The sequence below is a fragment of the Gigantopelta aegis genome, chromosome 4 (assembly GCF_016097555.1).
Source record: "Gigantopelta aegis isolate Gae_Host chromosome 4, Gae_host_genome, whole genome shotgun sequence".
In the NCBI taxonomy this organism is placed as follows: domain Eukaryota; kingdom Metazoa; phylum Mollusca; class Gastropoda; order Neomphalida; family Peltospiridae; genus Gigantopelta; species Gigantopelta aegis.
Genome location: NC_054702.1, coordinates 118606137 through 118627963, shown reverse-complemented (window position 1 = coordinate 118627963; position 21827 = coordinate 118606137). Strand labels below are relative to the sequence as shown.

The 21827-nt window shown below is 39.1% G+C and overlaps 1 protein-coding gene across 1 annotated transcript in view; it reads right to left on the bottom strand.

Moving 5' to 3' along the window:
* Positions 1-2575: 2575 nt before the first annotated feature.
* Positions 2576-21827, bottom strand: part of LOC121371907 (cytochrome b5 reductase 4-like) — a 93789-nt gene continuing 74537 nt past the window's right edge. The window contains exons 8-15 of the mRNA XM_041498148.1: positions 19851-19883; positions 17421-17546; positions 16314-16454; positions 14201-14353; positions 11945-12098; positions 10045-10131; positions 4479-4643; positions 2576-2708 (exon numbers count right to left, since the gene is read on the bottom strand). Coding sequence (XP_041354082.1) covers positions 2654-2708; positions 4479-4643; positions 10045-10131; positions 11945-12098; positions 14201-14353; positions 16314-16454; positions 17421-17546; positions 19851-19883 — 914 coding nt within the window. The 3' untranslated portion in view covers positions 2576-2653. The remainder of the gene's footprint in view (positions 2709-4478; positions 4644-10044; positions 10132-11944; positions 12099-14200; positions 14354-16313; positions 16455-17420; positions 17547-19850; positions 19884-21827) is intronic.

Sequence of the window (21827 nt, the reverse complement as noted above, 5' to 3'; positions counted from 1 at the left end):
TATGATAACAGTAGATGTAACATGTTGGTGTTTGTAACCAACCCTATATGATAACAGTAGATGTAACATGTTGGTGTTTGTAACTAGCCCTGTATGATAACAGTAGATATAACATGTTGGTGTTTGTTACCAACCCTGTGTGATAACAGTAGATTAACATGTTGGTGTTTGTAACTAATCCTGTATGATAACAGTAGATGTAACATTTTGGTGTTTGTAACCAACCCTGTGTGATAACAGTAGATGTAACATTTTGGTGTTTGTAACCAACCCTGTGTGATAACAGTAGATGTAACATTTTGGTGTTTGTAACCAACCCTGTGTGATAACAGTAGATGTAACATGTTGGTGTTTGTAACCAACCCTGTGTGATAACAGTAGATGTAACATGTTGGTGTTTGTAACCAACCCTGTATGATAACAGTAGATGTAACTAACCCTGTATGATAACAGTAGATGTAACATGTTGGTGTTTGTAACCAGCTCTGTGTGATAACAGTAGATGTAACATGTTGGTGTTTGTAACCAACCCTGTGTGATAACAGTAGATGTAACATGTTGGTGTTTGTAACCAACCCTGTGTGATAACAGTAGATGTAACATGTTGGTGTTTGTAACCAACCCTGTATGATAACAGTAGATGTAACTAACCCTGTATGATAACAGTAGATGTAACATGTTGGTGTTTGTAACCAGCTCTGTGTGATAACAGTAGATGTAACATGTTGGTGTTTGTAACCAACCCTGTGTGATAACAGTAGATGTAACATTTTGGTGTTTGTAACCAACCCTGTGTGATAACAGTAGATGTAACATTTTGGTGTTTGTAACCAGCTCTGTGTGATAACAGTAGATGTAACATTTTGGTGTTTGTAACCAGCCCTGTGTGATAACAGTAGATGTAACATTTTGGTGTTTGTAACCAACCCTGTGTGATAACAGTAGATGTAACATGTTGGTGTTTGTAACCAACCCTGTGTGATAACAGTAGATGTAACATGTTGGTGTTTGTAACCAACCCTGTGTGATAACAGTAGATGTAACATGTTGGTGTTTGTAACTATCCCTGTGTGATAACAGTAGATGTAACATGTTGGTGTTTGTAACTATCCCTGTGTGATAACAGTAGATGTAACATGTTGGTGTTTGTAACTATCCCTGTGTGATAACAGTAGATATAACATGTTGGTGTTTGTTACCAACCCTGTATGATAACAGTAGATGTAACATTTTGGTGTTTGTAACTAGCCTTGTGTGATAACAGTAGATATACAGCACTATCTTGGCTGTGAAATGAGCATGTTTTTCGCCAAAAGTCGAAACAAGTCGCCAAGTTATTAGCAGGAGTGATATTCTGGACATTGACTAGTCGGGGTTTTCACTTGTTTATTGTTATAGCTCACTTGGCACCTTGTCGCTGTATGTTGGCCAGTGTTTTTACTCTGGCGCCAGACTCTATCCTGAGTAACGGGAAATGCTTTCTGCGCATGCGCACTTGAAAGTACGATTGATTTCTTAAATTTATTATCAGAATCAACCAACAAATGTTATACTCATGCCAGTTTCTGCTGTGAAGAGATTAAATACATGTTGTAGTCTAATGCTGACATTCTTCAGATACACCCGTAAACCTTTTTTTTTTTTTTTTTAAAGTGATGCCCATCATGCCATGTGCTGTGACCAGTTAACCGTTGTTAATCCTCGGCCACATTCATGTCAGTAATGCCAGAAAATACTAATTAATACTTTAATTTTAACATAACGGCACATTATTAACTGTTTAATAATATCAATTTTTTTTAATGAAATATAAAACTTTTGTTTAAATTTTATTACCGGAAGTAGTATTTTATATCAAAATATTACGATTAGAACTGAGTGTAAACTTCAGAATTTTTCCAATTGAACGCGGAAACTGGCAAATAGTTACAAAAAGTACCGATTAATGTTAACATCGCCTATTTTTATCAAACTTCTCCCCTTTTTTGTCAGAAGGGAGAAGTGACTTCTCCTACTTTTTCAACTCTAGATTAGAGTCTGGATATAACATGTTGATGTCTGTAATCAGTCCTGTGTGGTAATGGTGATATAAGATGTTGATGTTTGTAACCAGTCATGTGTGATAACAGTAGATGTAACATGTTGATGTTTGTAACCAGTCATGTGTGATAACAGTAGATGTAACATGTTGATGTTTGTAACCAGTCATGTGTGATAACAGCAGATGTAACATGTTGATGTTTGTAACCAGCTCTGTGTGATAACAGTGGATGTAACATGTTGATGTTTGTAACCAGTCATGTGTGATAACAGTAGATGTAACATGTTGATGTTTGTAACCAGTCATGTGTGATAACAGTAGATGTAACATGTTGATGTTTGTAACCAGTCATGTGTGATAACAGTAGATGTAACATGTTGATGTTTGTAACCAGTCATGTGTGATAACAGTAGATGTAACATGTTGATGTTTGTAACCAGTCATGTGTGATAACAGTAGATGTAACATGTTGATGTTTGTAACCAGCTCTGTGTGATAACAGTGGATGTAACATGTTGATGTTTGTAACTAACCCTGTATTATGAGAGGACAGTAGATGTTTGTAACCAGCCATATGTGATAACATTAGATGTAACATGTTGATGTTTGTAACTAGCCCTCAAACGCATGTATATGGTCCTTCTCACAGCCTAACTCCTTGGCCAATCTGCAAGAGACAAAAAAAAAAGTCCATTAAATGCCTGCTTACAAAAGTAACTGATCCACATGCACAAAGTAAAAGGTGGTGTGCACTCAACACACACAGAAGCATAACACACACCAGGGCTTAGATGGCATCAAAGTCGAGGCGATAAGTGAGCTCCGCGGTCTAGTGGACAAGCTGCTGGACAATCAAGTTGACGACAGTGGTTCAAATCCTGTCACAAGCTGGCTCACACTTTCATTCATCTTTCTCATCTATCATCCTCTGCTTGTCATTCTCATTATCTTAATATAAAAAACTTTCCAATTTCTCCAACAATTTTAATCTGTTTCGACCCTATCTGAGCTGTCCACACCATTGCCTACCTATCTCAGCTTCCTCCGTGGGTGCAGTCTCTGTGTATTTCCTTGCACCTATCTGGCATCCTCGTCATCTGCCACTAATAAAGCTGGTCTGATTCACGGCACTACCTAATGACCGCTGGTAGTAGGGCTGTATAATACATGGTTACAAGTGCCTCTTAACAATGCCAGAAGTAACTACTGAAGACTCCCCGAAGTGGTCAGACTAAGCCCACAGCTAAAAGCTAATGGGGCATGGCAGGTGTGTGGCATGGATAGCCAAAAACAGACAAGCACCTGTCATGGTTGGAGAGATGAGGACTGAGATGTGGAGGTGGACAGCAAAAGAAGTTGAAAGATAGGAGTTGCCAGATTGGTAAAAAATGAGATGGAATTCAAGGAGAGAAAGGAAAGGGGGCAATTTGTTTTTTAAAAAGTCAAGGTGATAAGTGTGCCCAAAATATATAGCCCAAAATAATCATGCCCAAATTAAGTACAAACATGCTGACCTCAAAACATTTCACCTGAAAACCACTGAAATGTTAATTTTAATTAGATTATATAACTTGAAATGCATTTCTGAATGTTGACAACTCTCCATCAGCTGTCAATACAGTACTGGCTAATACAACCTTCCTGCAGCTGTCAATACAGTACTGACTAATACAACCTTCCAGCACTCAGAAAAGACAAAAGTCCCTGTTCCCAAATTAGTGAGATCTAAAGCCCCGTCTCATCACACGAAGATATTTAAAACACTACGAGACAGTAAACCGACGTCCGTCTCATCACACGAAGATATTTAAAACACCACGAGACAGTAAACCGACGTCCGTGTTATCACACAAAGATATTTAAAACACCACGTGACAGTAAACCGACTTCCGTCTCATCACACGAAGATATTTAAAACACTACGCGACAGTAAACCGACGTCTGTCATACAGTAAAAATGGAAATATATAAATTTAATTTAGTCCAAAACGTTCTTTATTCTGCCAGCTACTTAGCTGTTATATCCTATGTTGTAACATTTCGTGTTATGGCTACATAGCGATTAATAAGAAAAGCCAGCTTTGGTAAGTTTGAACTAATTCTCACCGTATAACCTCCTTTGTAAAGAGGATTAGGCCACATGTGGTTAATACTGGCCTCGGTAGTGTCATGGTTAAGCCATCGGACATAAGGTAACGGCTCCCAAACAGAGTGAGTTTTAATGACTTAGTGGATAGGTGTAAGACCATTATACCCTCTTCTCTCTAACTAACCACTAACTCACTGTCCTGGGCAGACAGCCCAGCTAGCTGAGGTGTGTGCCAAGGACAGCGTGCTTGAACCTTAATTGGATATAAGCACGAAAATAAGTTGAAATGAATGAATGAATGTGGTTAATAAGAAAAAACAGCTTTGGTAATTTTGAACTAATTCTTACCGTATAACCTCCTTTGTAAAGAGGATTGGGCCACATGCACACAGCAGTCGTCGGATTCCGTCGTTGACAGTCGGAATGTGATCCTTCACGAGATCTTTGTTCACTCGACCCATCGGACCATCCCAGTCTTCATCTGGCTCTGACAGAATGTATGTCACCGAAAACCTGAAATATATTTTTTAAATAAATAATAATCGACATATTAATGGTAGAGTCATAACTTGAAATGAACTGATTTTTTTTTATTAACCTGTTACAGAAACAAACAGCAAAATAACAACAGAAATGCCTTTCTATAATAAATCTCACTCAAACATTCATTGTACTATGTTGGATTTCATTACCGGGTAATTAAACAGCAGGCAAAAAACCGCTCCTAACTTCAGACCTTACAGAAAACAATTTGAATGGAGTGATTAATTGCTCCCCAAACTTAGATTACAGGGAGTCCTTTAAGATGATACCATCCTGACAATCCATATTGAACCCTTTTTAAAAAGGTACATGCTAAGGTGTGATAAAAATTAAACTAGTCTTAAGGGAGTGGTGAAGAGCCAGAGTGATAGCTCATATAAATGTTGAGGTCTGTGAATTATATGAATGTAAAAACCAAATACATTTAAGAATTGACCGCAATTATTTTCTGGTTCATGCAAGTATGAACTGAAAAAACAATGTGCACACTGTATGACTCTGTGGGTCATACAATAGGTTATACAGCAAGATTTTGTTAAAAATCACCAAAGCTGTAGCCATACCACGAAATGTTTAATAAAGCATAGTGGGTCATACAAAAGTGTGCACATAGGTTTTTTCGATTCATACATGCATGAACCACAAAATAATTGCAGTCAATTCTTATAATTAAATTTATATGCACACTTTAATAATACAAAAGTTAACTGAATTTATTTTGTTTAGCATTAAATACACCTGTAGTATTGTTTGTGTAAACTTCATTGAGACTTATGTCGCGCAAATGTTCATTCACTATTATTTGAATCAGGTAATTTTTTATGGATCATTTAGTTATCTTGGAAGGAACTGTCCGATTCGTGTTTAGTTTATATGTTATGAAAGTGAATGAAGGGAACATGTTTAACATTTATACTGTTACAAGTAAGCTACAGGCGTGAAGTTTCCTACATTTCTTTGGCCATCAACCGAGTCTCATTCCATGATTATCGAAGAGGATTGTTTTTTTAATCAATGCGTATACATGTCTACTCTGCTATAACATTTTCCATTAATTTATCAAATACATTTTAAAAATTGCTTTTGTATATTTCATGTGTGTTTTCTTCAAAATATCTAAATATGATTACCGGAATAATCCGGTCTGTTGCACAAAAGTAGTGCAAATCAGTGGAGGGGGTAGTAGGTGTGGCTTAATTTTTTTCGGTTCATCGAGATTTGAACGAAAAAAAGTAACCACCTCTGGACCAATCAGATTGCCGTAAAGTGTATAGACAGGAAAGAAAATTTAATTATTTAACAATGAACTACCGGTGTCGGCGGTGTCATGGTTAAGTATCGGACATAAGGCTGGTAGATCCTGGGATAACAACTCAACGCACCAACTTCTCTCTTACTAACCACTAACAACTAACCACTAAATCACTGTCCTGGACAGATAACCCAGATAGCTGAGGTGTGTACCCAGGATAGCATGCTTGAACCTTAATATTGGATATAGGCACGGAAATAAGTTGAAATGAATGAACAATGAACTACAATATTACACACATACATAGATTCAATCTTAAAGGTTGAGATGAGACCAGAGTTGTTTCCCTTGATAAACTAGTCGACTAGCACCAAGTTGAGATGTACGCACAACAGAATACAAACAACTCACTATGTAATCAGGGGCTGTAAGCTGTCTAACATATTGCTATTGTGATTCAGTGTTTGGACAACCAAACTCGGTGTACTACCTGTTATTGTGACACTGGGTCTAGCAGTGTACTACTTGTTATTGTCACACTGGGTCTAGCAGTGTACTACCTGTTATTGTGACACTGGGTCTAGCAGTGTACTACCTGTTATTGTGGCACTGGGTCTATCAGCGTACTACCTGTTATTGTGACACTGGGTCTACCTGTTATTGTGACACTGGGTCTACCTGCGTACTACCTGTTATTGTGACACTGGGTCTATCTGTTATTGTGACACTGGGTCTATCAGCGTACTACCTGTTATTGTGACACTGGGTCTACCTGCGTACTACCTGTTATTGTGACACTGGGTCTACCTGTTATTGTGACACTGGGTCTACCTGCGTACTACCTGTTATTGTGACACTGGGTCTATCTGTTATTGTGACACTGGGTCTATCAGCGTACTACCTGTTATTGTGACACTGGGTCTACCTGTTATTGTGACACTGGGTCTACCTGCGTACTACCTGTTATTGTGACACTGGGTCTACCTGTTATTGTGACACTGGGTCTACCTGCGTACTACCTGTTATTGTGACACTGGGTCTATCAGCGTACTACCTGTAATTGTGACACTGGGTCTATCAGCGTACTACCTGTTATTGTGACACTGGGTCTATCTGCGTACTACCTGTTATTGTGACACTGGGTCTATCAGCGTACTACCTGTAATTGTGACACTGGGTCTATCTGTGTACTACCTGTTATTGTGGCACTGGGTCTATCAGCGTACTACCTGTTATTGTGACACTGGGTCTACCTGTTATTGTGACACTGGGTCTATCAGCGTACTACCTGTTATTGTGACACTGGGTCTATCTGTTATTGTGACACTGGGTCTATCAGCGTACTACCTGTTATTGTGACACTGGGTCTACCTGTTATTGTGACACTGGGTCTATCAGCGTACTACCTGTTATTGTGGCACTGGGTCTATCAGCGTACTACCTGTTATTGTGACACTGGGTCTACCTGTTATTGTGACACTGGGTCTATCAGCGTACTACCTGTTATTGTGACACTGGGTCTATCTGTTATTGTGACACTGGGTCTATCAGCGTACTACCTGTTATTGTGGCACTGGGTCTATCAGCGTACTACCTGTTATTGTGACACTGGGTCTACCTGTTATTGTGACACTGGGTCTATCAGCGTACTACCTGTTATTGTGACACTGGGTCTATCTGTTATTGTGACACTGGGTCTATCAGCGTACTACCTGTTATTGTGACACTGGGTCTACCTGTTATTGTGACACTGGGTCTACCTGCGTACTACCTGTTATTGTGACACTGGGTCTATCAGCGTACTACCTGTAATTGTGACACTGGGTCTATCAGCGTACTACCTGTTATTGTGACACTGGGTCTATCTGCGTACTACCTGTTATTGTGACACTGGGTCTATCAGCGTACTACCTGTAATTGTGACACTGGGTCTATCTGTGTACTACCTGTTATTGTGGCACTGGGTCTATCAGCGTACTACCTGTTATTGTGACACTGGGTCTACCTGTTATTGTGCCACTGGGTCTATCAGCGTACTACCTGTTATTGTGACACTGGGTCTATCTGTTATTGTGACACTGGGTCTATCAGCGTACTACCTGTTATTGTGACACTGGGTCTACCTGTTATTGTGACACTGGGTCTACCTGCGTACTACCTGTTATTGTGACACTGGGTCTATCAGCGTACTACCTGTAATTGTGACACTGGGTCTATCAGCGTACTACCTGTTATTGTGACACTGGGTCTATCTGCGTACTACCTGTTATTGTGACACTGGGTCTATCAGCGTACTACCTGTAATTGTGACACTGGGTCTATCTGTGTACTACCTGTTATTGTGGCACTGGGTCTATCAGCGTACTACCTGTTATTGTGACACCGGGTCTACCTGTTATTGTGACACTGAGTCTATCAGCGTACTACCTGTAATTGTGACACTGGGTCTATCAGCGTACTACCTGTTATTGTGACACTGGGTCTACCTGTAATTGTGACACTGGGTCTATCAGCGTACAACCTGTTATTGTGACACTGGGTCTATCAGAGTACTACCTGTAATTGTGACACTGGGTCTATCAGCGTACTACCTGTTATTGTGACACTGGGTCTATCTGCGTACTACCTGTTATTGTGACACTGGGTCTATCTGCGTACTACCTGTTATTGTGGCACTGGGTCTATCAGCGTACTACCTGTTATTGTGACACTGGGTCTATCTGCGTACTACCTGTTATTGTGACACTGGGTCTATCTGTGTACTACCTGTTATTGTGACACTGGGTCTATCAGCGTACTACCTGTTATTGTGACACTGGGTCTACCTGTTATTGTGGCACTGGGTCTACCTGCGTACTACCTGTTATTGTGACACTGGGTCTACCTGTTATTGTGGCACTGGGTCTACCTGCGTACTACCTGTTATTGTGACACTGGGTCTACCTGTTATTGTGACACTGGGTCTACCTGCGTACTACCTGTTATTGTGACACTGGGTCTATCTGTTATTGTGACACTGGGTCTATCAGCGTACTACCTGTTATTGTGACACTGGGTCTACCTGTTATTGTGACACTGGGTCTACCTGCGTACTACCTGTTATTGTGACACTGGGTCTACCTGCGTACTACCTGTTATTGTGACACTGGGTCTATCAGCGTACTACCTGTAATTGTGACACTGGGTCTACCTGCGTACTACCTGTTATTGTGACACTGGGTCTATCAGTGTACTACCTGTTATTGTGACACTGGGTCTACCTGCGTACTACCTGTTATTGTGACACTGGGTCTATCAGCGTACTACCTGTAATTGTGATACTGGGTCTATCAGCGTACTACCTGTTATTGTGACACTGGGTCTATCTGCGTACTACCTGTTATTGTGACACTGGGTCTATCTGCGTACTACCTGTTATTGTGACACTGGGTCTATCAGCGTACTACCTGTAATTGTGACACTGGGTCTATCTGTGTACTACCTGTTATTGTGGCACTGGGTCTATCAGCGTACTACCTGTTATTGTGACACTGGGTCTATCAGCGTACTACCTGTTATTGTGACACTGGGTCTATCAGCGTACTACCTGTTATTGTGACACTGGGTCTATCTGCGTACTACCTGTTATTGTGACACTGGGTCTATCTGCGTGCTACCTGTTATTGTGACACTGGGTCTATCTGCGTACTACCTGTTATTGTAACACTGGGTCCAGTGTCTGACAACTGGAAACCTGTGAGGAATATTAACCAATCAGCGTACTACCTGTTATTGTCACACTGGGTCTACCTGTGTGCTACCTGTTATTGTGACACTGGGTCTATCTGCGTGCTACCTGTTATTGTGACACTGGGTCTATCTGCGTGCTACCTGTTATTGTGACACTGGGTCTATCAGCTTACTACCTGTTATTTAACACTGGGTCTATCTGCGTACTACCTGTTATTGTAACACTGGGTCTATCTGCGTACTACCTGTTATTGTAACACTGGGTCTATCTGCGTACTACCTGTTATTGTAACACTGGGTCTATCTGCGTACTACCTGTTATTGTAACACTGGGTCTAGTGTTCTGACAACTGGAAACCTGTGAGGAATATTAACAAATCAGCGTACTACCTGTTATTAGCAGCTGCTAGTTCGTCCAGCTGATCCTTCCAGAAAATATCTCCGTGCTTCTTGTTGAAAAACAGCAGTTTCACTTGTCTACAGTAAAATAATAACATCATAAATACATTAGAATAAATTCATAAATACACAGTGTTTTCACTGCTCCATTTAAGTAGCCCACCCTGCTATTGCATTTTCCCGTCCTCCTTTCACCTTCTGTCGTCCTTAATTTTTCTGCGCCCATCTTTATTTTCCCGCTCCCATCTCCGCTATTGCCAAATGCACACTTTTTTACCCCATAAAAAAACATTCGGTCAGTCTACACACTGGACATCAAAGGAAACAAGCCGCTGTGTGTATGGAAAAGCAACTGACACAAAATCTTCAGTAGCTTACGACAGTTACCCTAAGGTAATTTAACAGTATTTTTAACAGCCTCTATTTTGTCCCATACCTGAATCCATTTGTATGTTTGATACACACAATAAAAGTTATATTTTATTTGAGCAATGAAAACATTTAATTTTTTTATCGTTTCGGTAATCACTTATTTAGTGCCAGATTTGTCACGTGATCAAATGGTCATTCTGTCTTTTGTGTCCACTAACTATCAATTTTTATCCTCAATTACAAATTTAATTGCTTGTAACTGATGATTTTTACTTTATCATTTGTTTATTTAGCCAATCTTTATAAAATATTAGAAACTTTTCATTTTGTGGGGGATCTTACTGCTTATAAAAACAATGGAAGTGTTCATCATTAAAATCATTTATCTTGGGTGTCAAATAATATATACACCACCTTTACAAAAATAAAACTACTTTTATCAGCTGGCGATATCAAAGCGATCAATTCGATGACTTCAGATGGAAATAAAATGAACAGAATTTTTGCAGCTTTGCAAAAATCTTTATTGTTTTTCCATATATTTTGAAATCTTTATTTAAATATTAAAACTATGATCAACTCAGAAAATGAATTTAGACCGAAAACATCTCTAGTTCAACTAACAATACATAAAAGATGAGTCGGCTTGTATTTTGACTTTTTTGTACCAAATACTGAGGGGCAAAATAAGAAGTATATTTTTTCACAAAGTCGACCAACACACCACAATGTATGGTAACCAAGCTTAATGTTGTTGTTTTATTGACTGGTTTTTGTTTGTTGTTGTTTTTTTGAAGGGTGGGGTGTCACACGGCCACCCTCCTTTAACTTTCACCCAGCGAGAACGCTGATTTAACTAGGCTAATGTACATTTTGTGAAGATGATAAATAAGATACTGTAAAACAAATGAAAGGCTAACAAATATTGGACATTAAAAAAAAAGAAAAAAAAAGGTAGTCTCGCTGAGTTAGACCAGAGACCTCGTTAGTCTCTGTTGCACAGGACTAGCAGTAACAATGCAACACTTAAAACTGATTATGAAAAAGCACACATACTAGCCTAAGCCACTTGTGTAAGCTTACAGTATTTTGTAAATGGCAAAATTATTGACATCAGTTTAATTTTTTTTATTGGGGGAAGGGATGGGGATTCACGAAAATAAAATGCTCATGAACACTCATTTTCGTTTAAATCGCGAAAATTTGATCCTGCGAAAATAAAGTTTTTACAGTAATAAAGAGACATTGGTAAATTAGTAAGCACGTAATTTCCAAATGTCAAAACACAACATACTAATGCTGTAATGATTAATGGAGACCATTCAACAGACGTACTTACTGAAAAGTACAAAACTTTGTAAAATTAGACATTAATGGTTTTTGCCAGTAAAATGTGTGGGTTTTAAAAAAAAAATTTGGTTCATGAAATGGATGGAACCTGTAAGCAAGGGGGATAACTCAACACACAAGTACAGCATAAAATGAGTGAACTGCATTGGACTGTAATATTGGTGTTTACCTTTTACATGAAGTATCGGCAACTAGACTTTCATAGATTAGCCTGACCATGGGGGTGAACCCGGTTCCTGCTGCAAACAGAACAAGGTGGGTGCACGTGTCGAGGGACACCCTCCGGAAACTTCCCTCAATGTCACTCACCTCCATCACGTCACCTACAGATACACATAGTACTATATCATTTTACAACAAGAGTACCGGTGAGGCACATGATACACCTGTCAGGACTTTGATGGAAAACCATAGATATTAATGAATATGTTACGGGTATGATTCCATTCTAATTATGTGAAATGTTTGCAATGGGATGGAAGAACAGTCTGTTTTGGACCAACTACTGATGATACTGTATCCATTGGAGAAGGTGCTGTCTGATTAATGGAGTCCTGACTTCTTCAATTGCTAAACACAATTTTCCTATGATGTTCACAATATAGACAAATTATTTCATTTATTTGTATCACAGTCACCTAATATTAGTATGTGTCACACCGCCATCCCAAGTTGTTCCTACATGCGAGGTTTGATGGTCCTATATTCATCTGTATGCAAGATAGGGGTGGGACAAGTAAAGGTTAACAGACGTACAGACGGAAGGATGGACAATGCCATACCATAATATGACCCATCATAGACGGGCGTATAAAAACCAGTTGTTTACCATATTGTAGGAATTTCTTCACTAGTTCAAAATGAAATACACCACACAACAGTTATCTAGCTAGCAATAAACAGAAGAGTGTCGTGACCTGCTTCCATTTACTGCTGTTGGGTCCTTGTTATCCCTGCTCTTAGTTCAATGCCATATAAACAGTAATAAGAATTTTTTTTAAATGATTTAGATTTTTTCAAAAAATGTGTACAATATTAAACTGGTCAAATTAACAAAGGTCGAGGTTCTCCACTAACTCACTCACTTTCTAACACATCATTAGGTCATCAAAACTAACTCACTCACTTTCGATAACACATCACTAGGTCATCAAAACTAACTCACTCACTTTCGATAACACATCATTAGGTCATCAAAACTAACTTGCTCACTTTCGATAACACATCATTAGGTCATCAAAACTAACTTGCTCACTTTCGATAACACATCATTAGGTCATCAAAACTAACTTGCTCACTTTCGATAACACATCATTAGGTCATCAAAACTATGAAACTCCATCAGACATACTGTGACCTGCTCTTTTCTTTTATTAGTTGTGATAACTACATTCGAATACTGCAGGGCCTTAATCTGCTGTATGAAACTCCAACCAGTTAGGGGCCGTCCATAATTTTCAACATTTTCACGAGCGTACACACTGTACGCGGGAGGGAAGGGGTTAAGAGGCCAGCGTACACTTTCTGAAAATGAAAAATGTCAAACAACATTTTTCTTTTTTTTTGGGGGGGGGGGGGGGGGGGGGGGGGGGGAGGGGGTTGGTCAAAAGTGTACTCTTTGTACACTTGTGAAAATGTTGAAAATTTTGGACGGCCCCTTAATTAGATAAGCACCCAGTAGGAAGTAATTTGTAGATACTAATGTCACAATCATTACAGATTTGGATTCGGTGACCAATAAAGACAGCTAGCCACATGTAGGCCTACACAGTTTTCATATGTACAGTGGGGCATAATAAATGCTTCACCAAATTCTTATACAATAAATACAGAAATTCACATATGTTGTTGTCGCTTCTTACTTATTGCATGAGTTTATTTTGTGCAAGAATATATACGAGAAGTTATGTATTTATTACATAGATTCTTTTGCAAAAATGTTTTTCAATTTAACGTCATAACAACACTTTGTTAAATCTATGATCAAAAATCTTTTTATGGATTTGCTTAACATTCAGAATCATGCTCTGTGGCAGCCTTGTGTAATGTTTCAAATAGGATGTGACGTAATTTATAAATCATATATGATGTCAGTAAATAAAAGGCGCTAACTGCAGTAAAAATAAAAATGGAATTCCCCATTTAAAAGTTCCGGTCCGTATTGCACATATGTGCGATACAAAATAAATGTATCACACGGTTTCAAAATGTCTTTATCACTATTACTATAGGATTGAATAGGTATGTAATAAAGCAACTAGCAACACTGTACACTTGATATATGTAGGCTGTCTGCAAAAGCTTGTTGATAGAATCCATCTTGACCACGACTAGCTACGATACTGCAATGGGCAAGGTTCACGTTAAAATGTCCCACAAATAAAGTAGTGACCTGTCCTATGAAAACTCTCGCATGGACACTGACCTGGACTGAGAGTTCCGATCCAGGAAGAGAGGGCGCCGTCCTGGTACACCTTGATCATCAGGTAGAGAACCGAGCCGTCAGACACCCGGTCGTCTTGGCAACCGGCGCGTAGTGATGGCAGAACCACTGTGTAGCATCGGTCGATATCCATCCCTGAAAACATCAGCTGTGTTATTCGTCACACAGTAGATTGGATACAAACTAGGATATGTTAAACTTTTACACGTAACACCAGGGTTCAACTTTCACACGTAACAGCAGGGTTCAACTTTTACACGTAACAGCAGGGTTCAGCTTTTACATATAACAGCAGGGTTCAACTTTTACATATAACAGCAGGGTTCAACTTTTACACGTAACAGCAGCGTTCAGCTTTTACACGTAACAGCAGGGTTCAGCTTTTACACGTCACAGCAGCATTCAACTTTTACATATAACAGCAGGGTTCAACTTTTATATATAACGGCAGGGTTCAACTTTTACATATAACAGCAGGGTTCAACTCTGACATATAACAGTGGGTTCAACTTTTACATATAACGGCAGCGTTCAACTTTTACATAGAACAGTGGGTTCAACTTTTACATATAACAGCAGGGTTCAACTTTTACACGCAACAGCAGGGTTCAGCTTTTACATAGGACAGCAGGGTTCAACTTTACATATAACAGCAGGGTTCAACTTTGACATATAACAGCAGGGTTCAACTTTGACATATAACAGCAGCATTCAACTTTTACATATAACAGCAGGGTTCAACTTTTATATATAACGGCAGGGTTCAACTTTTACATATAACGGCAGCATTCAACTTTTACATAGAACAGTGGGTTCAACTTTTACATATAACAGCAGGGTTCAACTTTTACACGCAACAGCAGGGTTCAGCTTTTACATAGGACAACAGGGTTCAACTTTTACATAGAACAGAGGGTTCAACGTTTACATATAACAGCAGGGTTCAACTTTTACATAGAACAGCAGGGTTCAACTTTTACATAGAACAGCAGGGTTCAACTTTTACATAGAACAGCTAGGTTCAACTTTTACATAGAACAGCTGGGTTCAACTTTTACATGTAACAGCAGGGTTCAGCTTTTACATATAACAGCAGGGTTCAACTTTTACATATAACAGCAGGGTTCAACTTTTACATGCAACAGCAGGGTTCAGCTTTTACATAGGACAGCAGGGTTCAACTTTGACATATAACAGCAGGGTTCAACTTTGACATATAACAGCAGGGTTCAACTTTGACATATAACGGCAGGGTTCAACTTTTACATAGAACAGCTGGGTTCAACTTTTACATATAACAGCAGGGTTCAACTTTTACATAGAACAGCAGGGTTCAACTTTTACATAGAACAGCTGGGTTCAACTTTTACACATAACAGCAGGGTTCAACTTTGACATATAACGGCAGGGTTCAACTTTTACATAGAACAGCTGGGTTCAACTTTTACATATAACAGCAGGGTTCAACTTTTACATAGAACAGCAGGGTTCAACTTTTACATAGAACAGCTAGGTTCAACTTTTACACATAACAGCTGAGTTCAACTTTTACACGTAACAGCAGGGTTCAGCTTTTACATATAACAGCAGGGTTCAACTTTTACATATAACAGCAGGGTTCAACTTTTACATAGAATAGCAGGTTTCACCTTTAGTATGTCACCAACAACAAGTGCCTTACTTACTTGAGGTTGTGCCTCGAAAATCAAACATTGTCCACAGAAAGAAAAATGGCATGGCTGTGTTACTAAGTCTGCCTCCATGCCCTTCCCATTAATTCAAAGTTCTGTACTTAACTCTCTGTGTCCTATACCAATAAGTGTAAAAGCAATGAGATTTCTAGGAATCTTTTCTTTTCTTTCTTTTTTTTGCTTTACAACTTAAGTAATTATTGGAGTTGGAAAAATGAGAAGCATAATTTTCAACATGGTAAAATTTAGGTGTATCTCTTGCCATTCTGTCCCATAAGCTTATGCTGTGACACAATGGTGGTATGGGCTATATTACGATGCTACAAGTCATAACAGCACAGGGAATGGTGGTGCTAAAACAAAATAATAAAATAAATAAAATGAGGTTTTTTCACTGCTATTACCTGAGACGCGATGACTGATGCGTACGTGGTAGCCGAGTGGGACACACATTCGTGTTCCTTCTGGCAGTGCGACACAAAACAACTTGGTGTCATGGCTAACACTCTCCACGGACAAAACTTTGCATGGGCGGAATATTTTGTCTGAAAGAAAGAAAAAGCACCATGTAACGGAGATATTAAGAGATGGTAGTATGCGTGTACTCAACTTTCACCATCTTGCTGCTTTAATTGTTCAGAGGAAATCTGCTGTATATGTCTACAGAAGTGTCACATAAAGATTTAATAGCTTAACCTCTAATAACGATTTACTACTACTGTTATTTTTAAGAAAAGTACATAATTTAATTTTACTCTTAACCTTCTGACTACTGCAGGCGTGATATCTCGCCCGACATCACGTCAGTCGATATACTGTACACTGTATACAGTGCATTCCCCAATTCATATTTCCCGCCGTTTTGCACACGACACTCACCGGAAACGGAAATATAATTAAAGAAAAAAGATTTTTTTTCAAAATGGTGGTTTTTGTTTTGATTTTTTCAATTGAAAATACCTTGAAATTTTTAGTTAAAAAAGTGGTTTTCGGCAAGTATTTTCGCTTGACAACAATGGCGGCACGTCGCGGTAATTTTCAGGGATCGATAGCTGATTGTAACAGCTAATTTGATAATAAATTTGATCGTTTTACCAACAACGAAAATTACCAAATATTGCAATATGAATCGTAGTTCGGGTTTTAAAAAAAATTCTGGTCAGAAAACCACTGTTATCGGGAATACTGGACATAAATACTGGACAGCTGGCCACAAATGCCCGTAAGTAAACGCAACTTTTTCGATTTTTTGCCTAATTTTAATCACCATTAGCCGATCTAAAATAATAAAAATTACAAAAAAAGACACGAAAATAATACTTACCGATTCATATATGAACTTTATTTCATGTATTATAATCTTGTACCCACTCAACGTGTTTTTTGTTAAAAATTAATCCAGTAGTCTAAAGGTTAATAACAAACTCCATCTACCATTGTTTACGAGTATGATATGACTAGTAGCTATAAGTTTCCTCTTAAATGAAGAGAACTACGAAACAACTACAAACCTCTTTCTGCAGTTTTCACGAAGCAGTTGTGGTGGTCGAGATCGGAGCCGAGGGATCCCCACTGAATATCTGGTACATCTTTTGGCAGAACTATCTCTACCTTCCCAAACTCCTTGTCCACTCTGACTGCAACACAAGCATGTCACATGTAGGGTACATCAGCAACACAAGCATGTCACATGTAGGATACATCAGCAACACAAGCATGTCACATGTAGAATACATCAGCAACACAAGCATGTCACATGTATGATACATCAGCAACACAAGCATGTCACATGTAGGATACATCAGCAACACAAGCATGTCACATGTAGGATACATCAGCAACACAAGCATGTCACATGTAGGATACATCAGCAACACAAGCATGTCACATGTAGGGTACATCAGCAACACAAGCATGTCACATGTAGGGTACATCAGCAACACAAGCATGTCACATGTAGAATACATCAGCAACACAAGCATGTCACATGTAGGGTACATCAGCAACACAAGCATGTCACATGCAGGATACATCAGCAACACAAGCATGTCACATGCAGGGTACATCAGCAACACAAGCATGTCACATGCAGAATACATCAGCAACACAAGCATGTCACATGTAGAATACATCACCAATACAAGCATGTCACATGTAGGATACATCAGCAACACACACATCACATGTAGGATACAACAACAACACAAGCATGTCACATGCAGGATACATCAGTAACATGAGCATGTCACATGTAGGACACATCAGCAACACAAGCATGTCACATAATAACAGGCCAAACAGATATATAGCCTGCTGGAAATAGACAGCACGGAGTGAGTGTAGGGTTTGGGACAGTGTGTGGAGAATTAGACAGCACAGAGTGAGTGCAGGGTTTGGGACAGTGTGTGGAGAATTAGACAGCACAGAGTGAGTGCAGGGTTTGGGACAGTGTGTGGAGAATTAGACAGCACAGAGTGAGTGTAGGATTTGGGACAGTGTGTGGAGAATTAGACAGCACAGAGTGAGTGCAGGGTTTGGGACAGTGTGTGGAGAATTAGACAGCACAGAGTGAGTGTTTGGTTTGGGACAGTGTGTGGAGAATTAGACAGCACGGAGTGAGTGTGGGGTTTGGGACAGTGTGTGGAGAACTAGACAGCACGGAGTGAGTGAGGGGTTTGGGACAGTGTGTGGAGAACTAGACAGCACGGAGTGAGTGGGGGGTTTGGGACAGTGTGTGGAGAACTAGACAGCACGGAGTGAAGGCGGGGTTTGGGACAGTGTGTGGAGAATTAGACAGCACGAAGTGAGTGGAGGGTTTGGGACAGTGTGTGGAGAATTAGACAGCACGGAGTGAGTGCAGGGTTTGGGACAGTGTGTGGAGAACTAGACAGCATGGAGTGAGTGGAGGGTTTGGGACAGTGTGTGGAGAACTAGACAGCACAGAGTGAGTGGGGGGTTTGGGACAGTGTGTGGAGAACTAGACAGCACGGAGTGAGTGTGGGGTTTGGGACAGTGTGTGGAGAACTAGACAGCACGGAGTGAGTGCGGGGTTTGGGACAGTGTGTGGAGAATTAGACAGCACGGAGTGAAGGCGGGATTTGGGACAGTGTGTGGAGAACTAGACAGCACGGAGTGAGTGCAGGGTTTGGGACAGTGTGTGGAGAACTAGACAGCACGGAGTGAGTGCAGGGTTTGGGACAGTGTGTGGAGAACTAGACAGCACGGAGTGAGTGCGGGGTTTGGGACAGTGTGTGGAGAATTAGACAGCACGGAGTGAAGGCGGGATTTGGGACAGTGTGTGGAGAACTAGACAGCACGGAGTGAGTGCAGGGTTTGGGACAGTGTGTGGAGAACTAGACAGCACGGAGTGAGTGCAGGGTTTGGGACAGTGTGTGGAGAACTAGACAGCACGGAGTGAGTGCAGGGTTTGGGACAGTGTATGGAGAAATAGACAGCACGGAGCCAATTCATTATGAATTGCTAAGATGTAATACGCCTCCACTACGGTACCTTGACAAATACAGTACAACTCATCAGGATTTATCCGGAATGCGCCACAAATTACTATGACTACTAAGACTCCTCACGACTGCCTCCTGGTTTACTCTGACATCCACAAGACTCACATAAAAAGGCCTGCCTATCAGTCAAGTCCCACGATTATCCCCCGACTATCATGACTGTGTCTAAGGTGCACCTATGGATATGCATAATCCACTCATGACTGCTTTAAGAATGCATCACGAATTGAAAAATTCCAAGAACATGATCAAAACGGTCAGGTGCCTATCCAGACATTCCAAGAATACTGAAAAATGACTAGGAAGCTGCTAGGGTCTCACTATGCATATCCAAGAATAACACCAATTTTTCAAGTTGTGGCAATTCAGGGCAAAAATAGTGTATATGTGACTGGGGCTTTAATAAAATCAAACACTTACCATTGTAATCTGAGGTTACCAACTGACTTAACTCTGAAATCATAAAAAATAATATCACTAATCTTTATGTCTGATAATAAATACAAATCTACACATTTACAAATAATAACCAGCTACTGCTTGAGATAAATTACAGGCAAAACAAAACAGATGGACATGAGTAGTTTTTGAATGAAAACATACATGGAATGCCATATACATGTAGATTGCAAATGGCACACTGATCTAATATCTGGTGATCTAGGTTTTGGGTAGAATTGAAGGACATGAACCAATACAATTTTGAAAGTATTCAAATATGGAACACTATATAATCAAATGATGAAACAACTTAAATATGGAACACTATATAATCAAATGATGAAACAACTCAAATATGGGACCCTATATAATCAAATGATGAAACAACTCAAATATGGGACACTATATAATCAAATGATGAAACAACTCAAATATGGGACACTATATAATCAAATGATGAAACAACTTAAATATGGGACCCTATATAATCAAATGATGAAACAACTCAAATATGGAACACTATATAATCAGATGATGAAACAACTCAAATATGGGACACTATATAATCAGATGATGAAACAACTCAAATATGGGACACTATATAATCAAATGATGAAACAACTCAAATATGGAACACTACAATCAAATGATGAAACAACTTAAATATGGAACACTATATAATCAAACGATGAAACAACTTAAATATGGAACACTATATAATCAAATGATGAAACAACTTAAATATGGAACACTACAATGGAATGATGAAATTAATCAGATTATAGAACTCTAAATATATGACTATAGCTACAAGACAAAAAGTTACAACTCAAATAGTAGGTCAGCCGAGACCAATATTTTTGGAATGGGTGCAACTGGCATTACAACATTTGTTATTATATATCAAAATTTACAAATTTATAAATGTCTATGCAACAAAGCCCCAAACTATCTTCCAAACTTATTAATACATGTTGGAAAAAACAATCCCTACAACCTTAGAAATGTAGAGGATAGAAATCTGTTTATTCCAAAACCTAAAATGTCTTTATTTAAACATGCTTTCAGTTACTCTGGACCAGTACTTTGGAATCAATTACCTAAAGCTATCCAATCATCGCCAAATACTGCTGTTTTTAAATATAGACTCTAGAAATATTTTCTAAAATAATATCATTTGTACATATGTTTATTGCCATATTTGTTCATAAATGTATGTATTGTAATTCTGTATTGTTTGTACCTGAGGGCCTCAGGGAAGATTAGCTTTTGATAACTGTGTTAGCCTCCTTAAATAAAGAATTTATTATTATTATAATCAAATGATGAATGAATTAATATGGGATGCTATAATCAAATAAAGAAACATTATATTCAAATGATGAAACAAACTGTAAGACAATTTTATCACATGACAGAGACCTAGGTAATATGACGTGATTAAAGGTGAAGTATCTCCAATTAAAGCCGTGTGTCACATGACACAGACCTAGGTAATATGACGTGATTAAAGGTGAGGTATCTCCAATTAAAGCCGTGTGTCACATGACACAGACCTAGGTAATATGACGTGATTAAAGGTGAGGTATCTCCAATTAAAGCCGTGTATCACATGACACAGACCTAGGTAATATGACGTGATTAAAGGTGAAGTATCTCCAATTAAAGCTGTGTATCACATGACACAGACCTAGGTAATATGACGTGATTAAGGTGAGGTATCTCCAATTAAAGCCGTGTATCACATGACACAGACCTAGGTAATATGCCATGATTAAAGGTGAAGTATCTCCAATTAAAGCCATGTGTCACATGACACAGACCTAGGTAATATGACGTGATTAAAGGTGAAGTATATCCAATTAAAGCTGTGTATCACATGACACAGACCTAGGTAATATGACGTGATTAAGGTGAGGTATCTCCAATTAAAGCCGTGTGTCACATGACCCAGAC